The following is a 19,833-nucleotide window of genomic DNA, read 5'->3' on the forward strand; positions in this document are numbered from 1 at the left end:
GTATTGTATTATTGTACTGGGTGTTGTATTAATGTATGGGGTATTGTATTATTGTATGGGGTATTGTATTATTGTATGGGGTGTTGTGTTATTGTATGGAGTATTGCATTATTGTACTGGGTGTTGTATTATTGTATGGGGTATTGTATTATTGAATGGAGTATTGTATTATTGTATGGGGTGTTGTAATATTGTATGGGGTGTTGTATTATTGTATGGGGTGTTGTATTATTGTATGGGGTATTGTATTATTGTATGGGGTGTTGTATTATTGTATGGGGTGTTGTATTATTGTACTGGGAGTTGTATTATTGTATGGAGTATTGTATTATTGTATGGGGTGTTGTAATATTGTATGGGGTGTTGTATTATTGTATGGAGTATTGTATTATTGAATGGAGTATTGTATTATTGTATGGGGTGTTGTAATATTGTATGGGGTGTTTTATTATTGTATGGGGTGTTGTATTATTGTACGGGGTGTTGTATTATTGTATGGGGTATTGTATTATTGTATGGGGTATTGTATTATTGTACTGGGAGTTGTATTATTGTATGGAGTATTGTATTATTGTATGGGGTGTTGTAATATTGTATGGGGTGTTGTATTATTGTATGGAGTATTGTATTATTGAATGGAGTATTGTATTATTGTATGGGGTGTTGTAATATTGTATGGGGTGTTGTATTATTGTATGGGGTATTGTATTATTGTATGGGGTGTTGTATTATTCTACTGGGTGTTGTATTATTGTATGGGGTGTTGTATTATTCTACTGGGTGTTGTATTATTGTATGGGGTGTTGTATTATTGTACGGGGTATTGTATTATTGTATGGGGTATTGTATTATTGTATTATGGGTATTGTATTATTGTATGGGGTGTTGTATTATTGTACGGGGTGTTGTATTATTGTACGGGGTATTGTATTATTGTATGGGGTGTTGTATTATTGTATGGGGTATTGTATTATTGTATGGGGTGTTGTATTATTCTACTGGGTGTTGTATTATTGTATGGGGTGTTGTATTATTCTACTGGGTGTTGTATTATTGTATGGGGTGTTGTATTATTGTACGGGGTATTGTATTATTGTATGGGGTATTGTATTATTGTACGGGGTATTGTATTATTGTATGGGGTGTTGTATTATTGTACGGGGTATTGTATTATTGTACGGGGTGTTGTATTATTGTACTGGGTATTGTATTATTGTATGGGGTGTTGTATTATTGTATGGGGTATTGTATTATTGTATGGGGTGTTGTATTATTCTACTGGGTGTTGTATTATTGTATGGGGTATTGTATTATTGTACTGGGTGTTGTATTATTGTATGGGGTGTTGTATTATTGTATGGGGTGTTGTATTATTGTACGGGGTATTGTATTATTGTATGGGGTGTTGTATTATTGTATGGGGTATTGTATTATTGTATGGGGTGTTGTATTATTCTACTGGGTGTTGTATTATTGTATGGGGTATTGTATTATTGTACTGGGTGTTGTATTATTGTACTGGGTGTTGTATTATTGTATGGGGTATTGTATTATTGTATGGGGTGTTGTATTATTCTACTGGGTGTTGTATTATTGTATGGGGTGTTGTATTATTCTACTGGGTGTTGTATTATTGTATGGGGTGTTGTATTATTGTACGGGGTATTGTATTATTGTATGGGGTATTGTATTATTGTACGGGGTATTGTATTATTGTATGGGGTGTTGTATTATTGTACGGGGTGTTGTATTATTGTACGGGGTATTGTATTATTGTATGGGGTGTTGTATTATTGTATGGGGTATTGTATTATTGTATGGGGTGTTGTATTATTCTACTGGGTGTTGTATTATTGTATGGGGTGTTGTATTATTCTACTGGGTGTTGTATTATTGTATGGGGTGTTGTATTATTGTACGGGGTATTGTATTATTGTATGGGGTATTGTATTATTGTATGGGGTATTGTATTATTGTATGGGGTGTTGTATTATTGTACGGGGTATTGTATTATTGTACGGGGTGTTGTATTATTGTACTGGGTATTGTATTATTGTATGGGGTGTTGTATTATTGTATGGGGTATTGTATTATTGTATGGGGTGTTGTATTATTCTACTGGGTGTTGTATTATTGTATGGGGTATTGTATTATTGTACTGGGTGTTGTATTATTGTATGGGGTGTTGTATTATTGTATGGGGTGTTGTATTATTGTACGGGGTATTGTATTATTGTATGGGGTGTTGTATTATTGTATGGGGTATTGTATTATTGTATGGGGTGTTGTATTATTCTACTGGGTGTTGTATTATTGTATGGGGTATTGTATTATTGTACTGGGTGTTGTATTATTGTACTGGGTGTTGTATTATTGTATGGGGTGTTGTATTATTGTACTGGGTGTTGTATTATTGTACGGGGTGTTGTATTATTGTATGGGGTGTTGTATTATTGTACGGGGTGTTGTATTATTGCATGGAGTATTGTATTATTGTACTGGGTGTTGTATTATTGTACTGGGTGTTGTATTATTGTACTGGGTACTGGTACTGGGTGTTGTATTATTGTATTGGGTGTTGTATTATTGTACTGGGTGTTGTATTATTGTACTGGGTGTTGTACTGGGTGTTGTATTATTGTATGGGGTGTTGTATTATTGTATGGGTGTTGTATTATTGTATGGGGTGTTGTATTATTGTATGGGGTGTTGTATTATTGTATGGGGTGTTGTATTATTGTATGGGGTATTGTATTATTGTATGGGGTGTTGTATTATTGTATGGGGTGTTGTATTATTGTACTGGGTGTTGTATTATTGTATGGGGTATTGTATTATTGTATGGGGTGTTGTATTATTGTACTGGGTGCTGTATTATTGGGGTGTTGTATTATTGTATGGGGTGTTGTATTATTGCACTGGGTGTTGTATGTATGGGGTGTTGTATTATTGTACTGGGTGCTGTATTATTGTATGGGGTATTGTATTATTGTATGGGGTGTTGTATTATTGTATGGGGTGTTGTATTATTGTATGGGGTATTGTATTATTGTATGGGGTATTGTATTATTGTATTATTGTATTATTGTACTGGGTGTTGTATTATTGTACTGGGTGTTGTATTATTGTATGGGGTGTTGTATTATTGTATGGGGTGTTGTATTATTGTATGGAGTATTGTATTATTGTACTGGGTGTTGTATTAATGTATGGGGTATTGTATTATTGTATGGGGTATTGTATTATTGTATGGGGTGTTGTGTTATTGTATGGAGTATTGCATTATTGTACTGGGTGTTGTATTATTGTATGGGGTATTGTATTATTGAATGGAGTATTGTATTATTGTATGGGTTGTTGTAATATTGTATGGGGTGTTGTATTATTGTATGGGGTGTTGTATTATTGTATGGGGTATTGTATTATTGTATGGGGTGTTGTATTATTGTATGGGGTGTTGTATTATTGTACTGGGAGTTGTATTATTGTATGGAGTATTGTATTATTGTATGGGGTGTTGTAATATTGTATGGGGTGTTGTATTATTGTATGGAGTATTGTATTATTGAATGGAGTATTGTATTATTGTATGGGGTGTTGTAATATTGTATGGGGTGTTTTATTATTGTATGGGGTGTTGTATTATTGTACGGGGTGTTGTATTATTGTATGGGGTATTGTATTATTGTATGGGGTATTGTATTATTGTACTGGGAGTTGTATTATTGTATGGAGTATTGTATTATTGTATGGGGTGTTGTAATATTGTATGGGGTGTTGTATTATTGTATGGAGTATTGTATTATTGAATGGAGTATTGTATTATTGTATGGGGTGTTGTAATATTGTATGGGGTGTTGTATTATTGTATGGGGTATTGTATTATTGTATGGGGTGTTGTATTATTCTACTGGGTGTTGTATTATTGTATGGGGTGTTGTATTATTCTACTGGGTGTTGTATTATTGTATGGGGTGTTGTATTATTGTACGGGGTATTGTATTATTGTATGGGGTATTGTATTATTGTACGGGGTATTGTATTATTGTATGGGGTGTTGTATTATTGTACGGGGTGTTGTATTATTGTACGGGGTATTGTATTATTGTATGGGGTGTTGTATTATTGTATGGGGTATTGTATTATTGTATGGGGTGTTGTATTATTCTACTGGGTGTTGTATTATTGTATGGGGTGTTGTATTATTCTACTGGGTGTTGTATTATTGTATGGGGTGTTGTATTATTGTACGGGTATTGTATTATTGTATGGGGTATTGTATTATTGTACGGGGTATTGTATTATTGTATGGGGTGTTGTATTATTGTACGGGGTATTGTATTATTGTACGGGGTGTTGTATTATTGTACTGGGTATTGTATTATTGTATGGGGTGTTGTATTATTGTATGGGGTATTGTATTATTGTATGGGGTGTTGTATTATTCTACTGGGTGTTGTATTATTGTATGGGGTATTGTATTATTGTACTGGGTGTTGTATTATTGTATGGGGTGTTGTATTATTGTATGGGGTGTTGTATTATTGTACGGGGTATTGTATTATTGTACGGGGTGTTGTATTATTGTACTGGGTGTTGTATTATTGTACGGGGTATTGTATTATTGTATGGGGTGTTGTATTATTGTATGGGGTATTGTATTATTGTATGGGGTGTTGTATTATTCTACTGGGTGTTGTATTATTGTACTGGGTGTTGTATTATTGTATGGGTGTTGTATTATTGTACTGGGGTTGTATTATTGTATTATTGTATGGGGTATTGTATTATTGTATGGGGTGTTGTATTATTGTATGGGGTGTTGTATTATTCTACTGGGTGTTGTATTATTGTATGGGGTATTGTATTATTGTACTGGGTGTTGTATTATTGTATGGAGTATTGTATTATTGTATGGGGTGTTGTATTATTGTATGGGGTGTTGTATTATTGTACGGGGTATTGTATTATTGTATGGGGTATTGTATTATTGTATGGGGTGTTGTATTATTGTACGGGGTGTTGTATTATTGTATGGGGTATTGTATTATTGTATGGGGTGTTGTATTATTCTACTGGGTGTTGTATTATTGTATGGGGTGTCGTATTATTGTGCTGGGTGTTACATTACCTAAATACTTTACATTACAATACATTACCTTACCTAAGTTAATCAGTGTCTAGACATCAGTACAGATTCAATAGTATTATACTGTTATTATCTCTGTTATAACTACTAATAGTCCCACACACAGATACACACATGCATTCAAATGCTTATTAATACAATGCAATCACACACACACACACACACACACACACACACACACACACACACACACACACACACACACACACACACACACACTCTTCCACACAGCCACACAGAGACAGCCAGATGAAACTGCAATCAGTCTAAATGTCAGAGCTGAATCCATGATCAGTCTTCACCACCCAGAGCAGCCGAGTGTGATAAGCTGTGTGTGTGTGTGTGTGTGTGTGTGTGTGTGTGTGTGTGTGTGTGTGTGTGTGTGTGTGTGTGTGTGTGTGTGTGTGTGTGTGTGTGTGTGTGTGTGTGTGTGTGTGTGTGTGTGTGTGTGTGTGTGTGTGTGTGTGTGTGTGTGTGTGTGTGTGGATGAGTGGATATCTATGTGGGTGTGTGCATGAGTGAGTGAGTGAGTGAGTGAGTGAGTGAGTGAGTGAGTGAGTGAGTGAGTGAGTGAGTGAGTGAGTGAGTGAGTGAGTGAGTGAGTGAGTGCATGTGTGTTAATGGTGCGGAGAGTCAGTTTAGGTGGTCAGTCCAGTTCAAGTGTTAAGTAGTCTGATGGCTTGTAGAAACTGGTTTTGAGCCTGTTGCTATCAGACCTCAAGCTCCGTTACTGTCTGCCCATGGTAAGAGAGTGAACATTTTGTGTGTGGGGTCCTTCCTACAGGCCTTCGTCCTGGATTGGTGGGAGCACATCCCAGTGATGTTCTCGGCTGTCTTCACAACCCTCTGGAGGGCCTTGCGGTCGTGGACAGATCAATTCCCGTACCAGTTCATGCAACCGGTCAGGACGCTCTCGTTGGTGCAGCGGTAGTATTTGGAGAAGACATGGGGCGGCATGCCACATTTCTTCAGCCTCCTTAGGAAGTAGAGACGCTGTTGCACCCTCTTGTTGAGAGTGGTGGTGTTGTTGGTCCATGGCAAGTCCTCGGTGATGTGGACGCCGAGGAACTTAACTTCTTGACGCTACCAATCCCTGTAGAGTGATAACTTCCGTCTGCAACCGCTGAATAGCATAGCGCAACAGTCAAATAATATTGCTAGAAAATATTCATATTCATGAAATCACAAGTGCAATATTTTGAAACACACCGTTGCCTTTTGTTAATCATCTCAGATTTAGAAATTATACTTCACAGCGAAAGCAATCCAAGCGTTTGTGTAAGTTTATCGATTGCCTAGCATAGCATTATGTACACTTAGCATCAGGAAGCTTGGTCACGATAATCAGAAAAGCAATCAAATTAACCGTTTACCTTTGATGATCTTCGGATGTTTTCACTCACGAGACTCCCAGTTACACAGCAAATGTTCCTTTTGTTCCATAAAGATTATTTTTATACCCAAAATACCGACGTTTGTTTGTCGCGTTATGTTCAGAAATCCACAGGAAAGAGCGGTCACGACAACGCAGATGGAAATTCCAAATAGTCTTCATAATGTCCACAGAAAAATTTCAAACGTTTTTTATAATCATTCCAGGGGTAGTTTTTAAAATATATATTTGATAATATATCAACTGAGTGTGTAGCTTTTTCCATAACAGCGGGAGGAACAATGGCCGGTTTACTCAATTGTGCACTAACTCATTCTGAGAGCCCCCACCTACCCACTTACGCAATGTGATCCTTCATGCTCATTTTTCAAAATAAAAGCCTGAAACTATGTCTAAAGACTGTTGACACCTTAGGGAAGCCACAGAAAACGGAATCTGGTTGATACCCCTTTTACCTTTATTTAACTAGGCAAGTCAGTTAAGAACAAATTCTTATTTTCAACAACGGCCTAGGAACAGTGGGTTAACTGCCTGTTCAGTGGCAGAACGACAGATTTGTACCTTGTCAGCTCGGAGATTTGAACTTGCAACCTTTCAGTTGAAAGGCTTTAAATGGAGGACAGGCACGCATAGGAAAACAGACGTTTCAAAATAAGAGGCTCTTCCTGATTGGATTATCCTCAGGCTTTCGCCTGCAATATCAGTTCTGTTATAACCACAGACAATACTTTTTACAGTTTAGGAAACTTTATAGTGTTTTCTATCCTAATCTGTCAATTATATGCATATTCTAGCATCTGGTCATGAGAAATAGGCCGTTTACTTTGGGAAGGTTATTTTTCCAAACATAAAAATAGTGCCCCCTAGCTTCAAGAGGTTAAAACTGCTGACTTTCTCTACTGCAGTCCCGTTGATGTGGATTGTGGCGTGTTCCTTTCTCTGCTTCCTAAAGTCAACAATCAACTCCTTTGTTTTGTTGAGGGAGAGGTTGTTGTCCTGGCACCATAATGCCAGTTCATTTACCTCCTCCCTACAGGCTGACTCGTCGTTGTTGGTTATCAGGCCTACAACCATAGTGTTGTCAGAAAACTTGAGGATGGAGTTGGTGTCGTGGGTGAAAGGGGAGTACAGCAGAGGGCTGAGGACACACCCCTGTGGAGGATTGTTGCCAATTCTCACAGCCTGTGTTCTGCCTGTCAGGAAGTCCAGGGTCAAGTTGCAGGGTGTGGTGTCCAGCCCCAGGGCTCTGAGCTTGGTGTTGAGCTTGGAGGGAACAATAATGTTGAATGCTGAACTGTATGAACAGCATTCTCACATAGGTGAACCTCTTGTCCAGATACGTTATGGGTGTGTGAGAACCGATGGAAATGTTATCTTCCGTGGATATGTTGGAGCGGTCGGCATATTTTTATGGGTCAAGTGATGCTGGCATTCTGGCCTTGATGTGGACCAGTACCAACCTCTAGAAGTGCTTCATGATGACCAAGGCGGAGGGATGAGTGCGAAGGGGCGATAGTCATTTGGGCATGTCACCTTGTTTTTTTTGGGCACTGGGATGATTAGTGGTCTCCTTGAAGCAAGTGGAGACTACAGCCTGGAACAGGGACAGGTTGAACATCCGAGAAGATGCTCGCCAACTGGTCAGCACATACTCCGAAGACGAGACCAGGGATACCTGGTCATCCGGAGCAGCAAGAGTCCTCCAGGATGGCTCGGTATTGTCTGCCTCAAAGAGAGCATACAATATGTTAAGCTCGTCTGGTTGGTATGCGTCGGTGGGCACCACACAGCTGGATTTGCCTTTGTAGTCCGTGATAGTCTGTAGTCTTGCCACATGCATCCCGAATCTGAGTTGGCAAACATCATTTCAAGTTTGAGTCTTTATTGTCTTATTGCGTCCCTAATGGATTTGTGGAGCTCGTATCTGCTTGCCTTGTACATGTCACACGCCACAAAGTCATCGCTGCGCGTTCTGCTGACATTGAATGCTGCAGTACTGGCTCTCTGCGTTGTTCACATATCTCCGTTCATCCAGTGGTATGGTTGGGGTATGTCCGGATTTTTATTGTGGGTACAACATCATCAACACAGGAACTGTATGGAAGCCTAATGTTTGCTGACACCTAGTGGACACTCTGCTCACTGCAGTTCTGCCACACAGTATTCTGGATCTTTTTTATTTTATTTATTTAACCCTTTTTTAACTAGGAAAGTCCGTTAAGAACAAATTCTTATTTACAATCTATAATAATGGGTTTGGAACGAATGTGGATTGAATGAGCTTCTATTGATGTCAGTCTGGTTCCAGGCAACATAACATTTCAACATTGTGTCATGGTCTATAATACTGAAATGTAATTTATGTTTCTGTTCATCACAGGTATTTAGAGAGTATGTCATACCTGGTGATCTATAATAATGGCTTTCAATGACTATGTGTTACAGGTTTTACATAGAGAGTATTTCCTACCTGAAGGACAATGCTACTATCGAACTCTTCTTCCTCAATGCTAAGTCCTGCATATACAAGGTAAGTTAGTCATTACCTGTAGTTGTGTTTGCATACATGTTTTTTTTTTTTATCGATGATTCATCCTGCAGCAGTGTATTTATTTTCCCATTCATGGCATAACTACACCACAAGGGGGCATATGTGGGTTGTTGGGTCGTCAGTGTGATGTTTGAACAGATATAACATTAGCTAAGCTCATGCTATCTCCAGCACCAAAAGTGTTAACTGGCCTCTGCTAGCAAAATGCCTCCACCAACAGAGATGCTAACACTCCAGCAACACCCAGATGTTTTCCTAATATATCCCCAGCACTAATAGCTTAGCATATGCTAACACATAGCCAGTACTTCACACCTAATGATAGGCTGTTTATAAAGGGAGACTGGCTCACTCTGACAGGCCAACTCTGACGGGCCAACTAGTGAAGAGAGGGTCGTCTGTGAAGTCTCCAGACACGTTCCAATAGATCAAAATAGACCACGTTGCTTAATTTTTTTACTTTACATAAATCAACCTATTACCACATGAAAACAGATAGTTTAGAGTTTCGCCTGGTCTCTCAGTGTCAATGTTAAACACGTGGATAAGTTGAAGATGTTAGAGTTGTGTTGCTGATATTGAGTCATTATAATGCAGTCATCTCCTGTCTGCGTTGATGGAGTGCATGTTTTACACTGGACCACACACATACTGACACACACACCCACACTCTGACAGAAACCCGTACGCACGCACGCACGCACGCACACACACACACACACACACACACACACACACACACACACACACACACACACACACTGAGAGAAACCCGTACGCACGCACACGCACGCACGCACGCACACACACACACACACACACACACACACACACACACACACACACACACACACACACACACACACACACACACACACTGACAGAAACCCGCACGCACGCACGCACACACACACACACACCCACACTCTGACAGAAACCCGTACGCACGCACACACACACACACACACACACACACACACACACACACACACACACACACACACACCACACACACACACACAAACCCACACTCTGACAGAAACCCGCACGCACGCACGCACACACACACACACACACACACACACACACACACACACACACACACACACACACACACACACACACACACACACCCCCACACTCTGACAGAAACCCCACGCACGCACGCACACACACACACACACACACACACACACACACACACACACACACACACACACACACACACACACACACACACACACACACACACACACATTGCTAGGCCACAGCCCCATGGTGAGAGTTGGTGCTGGGTGGCAGTGCACTCAGTGTTGTGTTTCACACTGCTGTCTGATCTCTTAACCAATTAACTGCCAGGGATCGTATACAGGACATTCCTTACATACCTGACCCCTTTAGTCACTAGTCACCCCTTAACACCCACACACACTTCCCTCAGACTCCCTTCCGTGTGTGTGAGTAGGCCCAGTCCCAGCATTGCTCATCTAAGTAAACAGGATGGAGAGACAAAGTGAAAGACAGAGACTCTGTAGAATGGAAGCGAGTCACCAGTGCATTCCCGCATTCTCTCTTCCCCCATCATACTGTCATCTCTGAGCTGAAGCAGAGAACACAACCCCCCAGGAAGAGAGGGCAACAAATCAGGGGGGGGGGGGAACGAGGGATAGATGAAACAAAACAATGGAGAAAAGAGTCCTGTGGAAAATGTGATAGAAAAATGTGTATTCTGTATGAATGTGTTTTTCATCATTGTATTGTAGGTACATCATCACAGTATTGTCACAGGATGAATGTGGTGTATGAAATGTGCCCCTCGCAGCTCGCAAGGATTAGTTTTATTAGCACTGCGAGTTCAGTCAAAAATAACCTTATCTAATGCGTTCATTCTGTCTGTCTGTCTGTCTGTCTGTCTGTCTGTCTGTCTGTCTGTCTGTCTGTCTGTCTGTCTGTCTCTCTCTCTCTCTCTCTCTCTCTCTCTATTTCTCTATTTCTCTATTTCTCCAAGGAGCTCATTGAGGTGGACAGTGAGGTGGTCTTTGAGCTGGCCTCCTATATCCTACAGGTAAGTCAGTACTCTGACTCCAACGTATGTGGGTGTTCCAGACTCACTTGACCTTTCTCTTTCCAGAAATAGTGAGCTGTCTCTCCTTTAATCCTGCTTTATATTAGAAGTGTGGTTTCTCTAGCCTGGATCTGTGTCTGCTCTAGCCAACTCCTCTGACTGTTGCTATTGGTATGTCATGTTTATCATTAGAAAAATCAAGACGTTAATTGAATGGGTTCCAATCCCTAGTTCCAGGGAGTGAGTGTGTATATTGGCCAGGGAGTGTGTAGGGTTCCCCCTCAGTGTAGGTCAGCCCATTACTTCAGTATCCTGCGACATCAGCGTACACACACTCAGACTGTGGTGTGTGTGTGTGTGTGTGTGTGTGTGTGTGTGTGTGTGTGTGTGTGTGTGTGTGTGTGTGTGTGTGTGTGTGTGTGTGTGTGTGTGTGTGTGTGTGTGTGTGTGTGTGTGTGTGTGTGTGTGTGTGTGTGTGTCTCTGCTGGTGCAGATTTATCAGGTAGGTAGGTATCTCTTGGCCTTTAGAGGTTTGGCACCAGATGGATAATATTTCTCTCTGATTTCACCACAGGAGACCTCACCGTACTCTCACTCACCCACCCACCCGCCCGCTCGCTCGCCCACCCACACAGACACAAACACAAACACGTACACACATATACACACTCACTACCTGACCCACAAAAGCCAGTGTTATCCCCTCCATAATAGTGTATGCAGAGGCGCAACTTTCACTGGTGACGGCCCCACATTCTGAAATTGCATTTTTGTCCCCCCCAGTTTCATCATTGGAATATGATACTAAACCAGGCAACGGGGGCTTTAGGACCCTGCGGATGCCTCCGAGCGGTCGGTTAGGTTGTTTGGAGTGTTTATCCGACCGGAATTAAAAAGTAAATAAATAATTATGTCCCCCCCACTTCTAAAGCTAAAGGTGCGCCCCTGATTGTATGAATCAGTTAAATCAAGGTTAAATAAATAAATAAAACAGGGTTGGGCTCAAATCAAATCAAATGTTATTGGTCACATACACATGGTTAGCAGATGTTATTGGTCACATACACATGGTTAGCAGATGTTATTGGTCACATACACATGGTTAGCAGATGTTATTGGTCACATACACATGGTTAGCAGATGTTATTGGTCACATACACATGGTTAGCAGATGTTATTGGTCACATACACATGGTTATCAGATTCTATTGGTCACATACACATGGTTAGCAGATGTTATTGGTCACATACACATGGTTAGCAGATGTTATTGGTCACATCCACATGGTTAGAAGATGTTATTGGTCACATACACATGGTTAGCAGATGTTATTGGTCACATACACATGGTTAGCAGATGTTATTGGTCACATACACATGGTTAGCATATGTTATTGGTCACATACACATGGTTAGCAGATGTTATTGGTCACATACACATGGTTATCAGATTCTATTGGTCACATACACATGGTTAGCAGATGTTATTGGTCACATACACATGGTTAGCAGATGTTATTGGTCACATACACATGGTTATCAGATTCTATTGGTCACATACACATGGTTAGCAGATGTTATTGGTCACATACACATGGTTAGCAGATGTTATTGGTCACATACACATGGTTAGCAGATGTTATTGCGAGTGTAGCGAAATGCTTGTGTACTAGTTCCGACAGTGCAGTAATATCTAACAATTCCACAACTACCTAATACACACAAATCTAAAGGGATGTAATAAGAATATATACATATAAGTATATGGATGAGCGATGACCGAGCAGATGCAATATAGGTGGCATAAAATACAGTATATACATATGGGATGAGTAATGCAAGATATGTAAACATTATTCAAGTGTCAAAGCATCATTGAATTGAGAATGACTCATATATTCCAGTTAAATTATTGAATTTGAATTTCATTTGATGTAGTAAACAGCATACAGAATTGCAATTCAAATTTGAATTCAAGGAAATATAATTGTATAATTGCAAATGCAAATGCCTCTTCTATTCTATATTAGGTATAATGTATACAAATATACATCTAGTACATGGGTGTCAAACTCTGGCCCGTGGCCAAATTTGGCCCGCGGGGTAATTATATTTGGCCCGCGAGACAATACCAAATTACTACTAGAGCTGGCCCGCCGGTATTATACAGCGCATTCACCACTAATACTACGAATCCCATAATGCTCTGCTGTTTTCGAGCGCCAATCAGGACAGGACCCAGAAACGCTCTCTCCTCTGTGACAGTAGTCATAGCAACATAGACGCTACAACTATCAGCGAGCTAACCCTTCCCAAAAATGGCGAAAATAAAGGCAGAAAACAGGAGCTTTCTGGACAAGTGGGAGGCAGAATATCTGTTTACATATGTAAAAGACAAACCTGTTTGTCTTGTTTGTGGAGTCAACGTGGCTGTAAGTAAGGAGTACAACATTAGACGACACTATGAAACGAAACACCATGACAAATACAAGGACCTGGACATGACTCAAAGGAGCCAGAAAGTAGAGGAGATGAAAAGAAGTTTGGTTTCACAACAGAATATGTTTAAAAAAGCCACATCACAAAGCGAGGCTGCTGTAAAGGCTAGTTATATAGTGGCAGTAGAGATCGCAAAATCAGCCCGGCCCTTTAATGAGGGAGAGTTCATGAAAAAGTGCACGATGAAGGTTTGTGACCTCGTATGCCCAGAGAAAAAACAAGCATTTTCAAACGTGAGCCTGAGCAGGAACACAGTAGCTGATCGCACATGTGATCTTGCCACCAATCTGTATGACCAGCTGATGGAAAAGGGAAAAGATTTTGTTGCGTTCTCCCTCGCTGTGGATGAGAGCTGCGACGCATCTGATACTGCTCAGCTGTCAGTCTTCATCCGTGGAGTGGACTCAAATCTGTGTGTTACGGAGGAGCTATTAGGATTCAAATCAATGCATGGCACAACCACAGGAAAGGAAATCTTTGAGGAGGTAACTGAAATAAAGCTGCCGTGGGATAAACTTGTTGGATTAACGACAGATGGTGCGCCAGCGATGTGCGGTAAAAAGAGTGGACTGGTGGGCATGGTTCGGGAGAAGATGCGGGAAGAGAACTGTGCAGGTGAGCTAACTGTTTACCACTGCATCATACATCAGGAAGCACTGTGTGCCAAAGCCCTAAAGATGGAACATGTTATGACCACAGTAACACAGGTAGTTAACTTTATAAGAGCCAAAGGTCTAAATCACCGCCAGTTTAAATCTTTTCTGGAGGAGTGTGGTTCGGAATACGCAGACGTGCCGTATCACACAGAGGTGAGATGGCTAAGCAGAGGAAAAGTACTGAACAGATGTTTCGAGCTGCGTGAGGAAATATGTAAATTCCTGGAAACCAAAGGGAAGGATACAGCAGAGCTCCGGGCGCAAAAGTTCCTGTGTGAGCTGGCCTTTCTCTGTGACATCTCGATGCGCTGAACCTGCAGCTTCAGGGGCGGGAGCGCATCATCACAGACATGTACGCTGCAGTGAGGGCCTTCAAAACTAAACTGTGCCTGTGGGAGAATCAGATGCTGCAAGGAAACCTTTGCCATTTTCCCTGCTGCCAATCCATAAAAGCGCAGATCTCTACCGCCGTGTTCCCATGCGCACAGTTTGCTGAAAAACTCAGTGCTCTCGCCGCTGAGTTTAGCCGGCGATTTGCCGACTTCGATGCCCAGAAATGCAAGTTTGAACTGCTTAGTAATCCCTTCGCAGTTGATGTGGAAAATGCACCAACCAACATCCAAATGGAGCTGATTGAACTCCAGTGCAACGACACGCTGAAGTCAAAGTATGATGCTGTGGGCGCCGCACAGTTTCCACGGTTCATCCCTGACACAATGCTTCAGCTCCGCACCCAAGCTGCTCAGATGCTCTCCATGTTCGGCAGCACTTATCTATGCGAGCAACTTTTCTCCTCGATGAAGATGACCAAAACAACTCACAGGAGACATCTGACTGATGAACATCTTCGCTCGATACTGAGGATTTCTTCAGCTCAGAGCTTGAGCCCAGACATTGATGAACTAGCATCCAAGAAGAGATGCCAGGTATCTGGCTTGGGCACATCAGATTAGACCAGTGTGCAATAATTAACGTTTTCTTTATGCACTTTTTCTTGCTACAAGGCATGGGCTTGAATGGTTGATTGATTTATTATCATTTTATTTGTAAAATTATTAGCCAGTGGAAAAAGTTTATTTTGGTATTTAAATCAGAAGGCTGCAAATAGAAAAGAGGCATACAATTTTTATTTAAATTTGATTTATTTAATAAATGAATGCCATTGATGTGTTTTTTCATTTGAAATTCGATTTTGCATGTCTCCACTATTAAATTATATATTGTATGGTAATAAGCGATGCTTGTTCCATATTCAATGTTAAAGCAAAACTTGTTTGGGTCCATATTAAAAGGTTAATTTGTTCAATGTTGGCCCGTGACTTTGTTCAGGTTTTACATTTTGGCCCACTGGGTATTTGAGTTTGACACCCCTGATCTAGTACATAAAACATCAAACCTGGCGTTATACACATGCAGAAACATTTTTGTTGAAACCATAGATTTCCAGGACAAACTCTTAAAATGAATGACCAAGGAAACAAAACCTGTATACGAATATAATAAGTTATGAATCACGTACTGTACATTTTGTTCAATATGGGTAAAATAACACATTTCCCAGAATACATTAGTTTAACCCTCATGTTGACCCTGAGGCCTTCAAAAAGAAGCTAAATAAATGAAATGGTTAGTGGAAATATAATTGCCTACTCTAAGCACTAAGGTTAAAAGAGGTATCTTTGGTATCTGGAAGTGTGACCTGTAAGATTCAATGAAACTCCCATCTTCTATGACTGAGTGGAACTTCTTTGAAATGCACTGAATTCAATTCTACTTCCAATTTCAAATAATGAGTTGAATGTGAGTAAATTCCAAAATTCTGAATTGAGCCCAACCCTGGTGCTAAGCACTTCTATGTCTTTTCTCTCTCCAGGAGGCTAAAGGTGACTTCATCAGGTAAGAACAGTTATTATGTATCTCTACTACAGTAAGCTGTATGTGTGTCATGTACAATAGAGGGGAGGTGGCCCACGTGTTTCTTTGGCTTTTGGTTGAGGGCAAGGTGGGATAGGTGTGTGTGTGTTTGTGTTTGTCTGCGTGTTGACAAATGTAAAATGTGTGTGTGTGTGTGTGTGTGTGTGTGTGTGTGTGTGTGTGTGTGTGTGTGTGTGTGTGTGTGTGTGTGTGTGTGTGTGTGTGTGTGTGTGTGTGTGTGTGTGTGTGTGTGTGTGTGTGTGTGTGTGTGACAGGGGAACAATTACACCCTGTGTAAGGGGTCTGTCCCTGGCCCTCTGAGCAGCAAAGCAAATCGCTCTGCTCCCTCTCCTCTCAAAGGACCTGCCTTTGTCTGCCTGTCCTCCCTCTATCCCTTTCCTCTCAACCCCAGTCCCCTGATTCACTCTCTCCATCCAGCTCTGAAGAGTCTGTCTTTAGAGAGGGTCAGTGGGGCGTAGCTTATTGTAGGGTGTGTGTGTGTGTGTGTGTGTGTGTGTGTGTGTGTGTGTGTGTGTGTGTGTGTGTGTGTGTGTGTGTGTGTGTGTGTGTGTGTGTGTGTGTGTGTGTGTGTGTGTGTGTGTGTGTGTGTGTGTGTGTGTGACAGGGCTCCACTGTGCATGACTGCTAGCCAATTAAGACCAGAGCAGTGTAGCAGGGTGAGACGAAGCCGGGGAGGGCAGCTCACATGATGAGCCTTCTGCCCCCTAAAACACTTTGCTCTCTATTGATTTACACTTTAATGGGGATGCAAGATATATTGGCCACTGTATCGGTTAGGACAGTGAAGGTTAGTTAGAAGCATCGTAGTGAAAATGTGCATTTACAAAATTACATGTGTTTGCAATTATATTACAGTGTATAACTTTGGTCATTTATAATGGTATTTTTGGAATTATTATCTAGCTTTAAATACAGATGGATTGCAAGGCCTTTACAGTTAAAGGGAAACACATACAGTATCTTATCGTTGCTCTGTATTTTAGAGAGGTAAAGGATACAGATTATTCATCAGTGTGGGAGCGGTGAAGACAGTGTGGATTAGAGGGTTGAACGGCGTTCACCTTTGACCCCGTATCCTCTTCCTCAGAGAGAGTATAAATAAACATGGCGTCCTACTGAGATCTGGAATGTGACACACACAGAAAAGGAGGTCATGATTCACCAAATCATGCCAAAATGGTAAAGGCCAGAGATGTAGTGGGGGATAAATGATGTTTACACACCTTTTTTGGTGAATAAATAGCATTTACAGACATATTAGGCTAGATATTTCGCTAGCATTGTTTGCTAGCCTTTTTTGGGGATTTGGTTGGTGGGCCCCCCACCTCGCGGGCAAAACATTTTAGTGACCTCCTAGATGGCGGAGAGAAAGTTTTCTGCAATCGTACACAGTTTTTCATGGGGCAGAGAGAACATTTTGTAATTTTATAAAACATGTCATGCAATTCTACTAATTTTTCCATGGGAGGATGGAGAGACATTTTTGCAGTTTTAAAGCTAATTTCCTGCCATTCGACACATTTTGCCATGTCTTATGCCATGTAAATGATATCTGAGTGGGAGTGACTTACAAAATCAATGGGGGTCCCCTGGAGGTCAAGGCCCCTGGGCATGATTTCTACAAGTTTAGATAGCTGGCTAGACTACCTTACCAATCTAAAAATGATTAGCTGACATGGCTAATTGGGTGACTGTCAGTGACTGACCTAACAAGAGAAAACCTGCTGATGCACAACCAAAATCACACCTTGTGTATTCTACTATTCTAACTCTCAACAGTAAGTTGAGACCCCAACTGAGTTAAATATATATATATAATAAATACAAAGGTATTTGTTTTTGGGGGGTCGGGAGTCCTGGGCCGATCGCCTATGTCGCTTATGCCTGGGGCCGGCTCTGATTCTTTGTGCTGTGGTTTCCAGATTGGTTGGTAGAGGTTGGGATTGGGAACCATTGCTCTCAGTCAGGTGTTAGGTTACTGTTATATTTCCAGAGTGTTAGCTGCCTTGTTTCCGGTGCTTTCCCCCAGTCTCAGTCTCAGAGGGCTGGGAGGGTTAGGGGATTACAGACGGGTTTAAGACTGGGAGTCTGGGGTCTTCGTCATCTCTCTCTCTCTACAGCTGTTCCCTAGATAGCGCCCAGCCAGCTGTGTGACTGTCTTATCAGTCCCCCTAAAACACAACAGGGCAGCATTACCCCCCCCCCCCCCACCCCCCCCCCCCCCCCACACACACACACACACACACCTTGTCAGTTACTAACTCTGGCCAAACCCATAGATGAATCATGAGGAAATACCTTTGGATTAAAGTCAATACATCATTGGAGTAGACAAACATCACATTATTGGAGACACGTTTTGGAGGGGCATTTATCACTAATGCCAATCTGTCTCCAACATCTCTTGGCAGTTTGAGTTCAGTGTGTGTTCACAGTAATGACGTGTGTGTTTTTGTATGTGTTGCAGTAATGACGTGACAAGGTCAGACCTGAAGAAGCTTCCAGCTTTGCCGACTCAGGCCCTGAAGGAACACCCATCTCTGGCCTACTGGTTAGTCCCAGCCTGTCTTATTGGCCTGATTGACCAGGACCACCAAACTCTACTGCCTGGTAGCTATGATTCAGTTATATTTTGTGTATGTTTTCTGTTCCAGTGAGGACCGGGTGATAGAACACTACAAGAAGCTCAATGGACAGTCCAGAGGGCAGGCCATAGTCAAGTAAGACTGGACAGGGGAAGGGTGTGTGTTTGTGTTTGTGTTTGTGTGTGTGTGTGTGTGTGTGTGTGTGTGTGTGTGTGTGTGTGTGTGTGTGTGTGTGTGTGTGTGTGTGTGTGTGTGTGTGTGTGTGTGTGTGTGTGTGTGTGTGTGTGTGTGTGTGTGTGTGTGTGTGTGTGTCTCGTTTTCTATTTCTGCATGCTCTCTCTCTTGAGCTCTGTGTGTGTATTTGCCTCATGTTCTCTTTCTGCATGCTCTCTCCCTTGAGCTGTGTGTGTTCAGACATCTCTCTTACATGCTGAGTGTGTATCCATATATGTTTGTGTGTGTGTGCGCGTGTGTGTGTGCGTGTGTTTATGGTGCTCTCTCTCTTCATTGTAAGCTGTGAAGTTGAACACTGGGAGCTCTCTGACTGACAAATGTCTCTCTCTGTGTGTCTCTGTATCTTTGTCTCTTACAGTTATATGAGCATTGTTGAGTCTCTGCCTACATATGGAGTACATTACTACACTGTTAAGGTACAACTTTATCACCAAGTCACACACTCTCTCTCTTGGGGTTGGGGGCTGAGTGGGTGGGTGACTTTTTTTTGGGGGGGGGGCTTTGGGGGGCTATGAAATACACACACAACCTCTGATGTGTGTGTCTTCTCACTGTGCGTGTCAGGATAAGCAGGGAATTCCGTGGTGGCTGGGACTGAGTTATAAAGGAATCTTCCAGTATGACTACCAAGACAAGGTCAAACCCAGGAAGGTAAGACACACACATTAATTATCTCACTCCCTTTCAATATCCATTGTGTGTCTGAAGTTTTCTAAAGATGTAACATCCTGTCGTTCAATCAGTCACCTGGTAGTCTATTAAATCC

The 19,833-nt window shown here is 41.4% G+C and overlaps 1 protein-coding gene across 15 annotated transcripts in view; it reads left to right on the forward strand.

The window, feature by feature from the left end:
• The window catches only part of LOC118376514 (FERM domain-containing protein 4A-like), a 446,877-nt gene that overhangs the window by 384,314 nt on the left and 42,730 nt on the right, over window positions 1–19,833 (forward strand). For 14 of the 15 annotated variants that reach the window (XM_052474917.1, XM_052474918.1, XM_052474913.1 and 11 more), the window contains 7 exons: window positions 8,988–9,072; window positions 11,102–11,158; window positions 16,187–16,209; window positions 18,716–18,799; window positions 18,903–18,968; window positions 19,426–19,483; window positions 19,632–19,718. In XM_052474917.1, the coding sequence (XP_052330877.1) occupies window positions 8,988–9,072; window positions 11,102–11,158; window positions 16,187–16,209; window positions 18,716–18,799; window positions 18,903–18,968; window positions 19,426–19,483; window positions 19,632–19,718 (460 nt within the window). The remainder of the gene's footprint in view (window positions 1–8,987; window positions 9,073–11,101; window positions 11,159–16,186; window positions 16,210–18,715; window positions 18,800–18,902; window positions 18,969–19,425; window positions 19,484–19,631; window positions 19,719–19,833) is intronic. The other variant, XM_052474910.1, reaches the window with a different exon arrangement.

Source organism: Oncorhynchus keta, chromosome 22 (assembly GCF_023373465.1).
Source record: "Oncorhynchus keta strain PuntledgeMale-10-30-2019 chromosome 22, Oket_V2, whole genome shotgun sequence".
Lineage (NCBI taxonomy): Eukaryota > Metazoa > Chordata > Actinopteri > Salmoniformes > Salmonidae > Oncorhynchus > Oncorhynchus keta.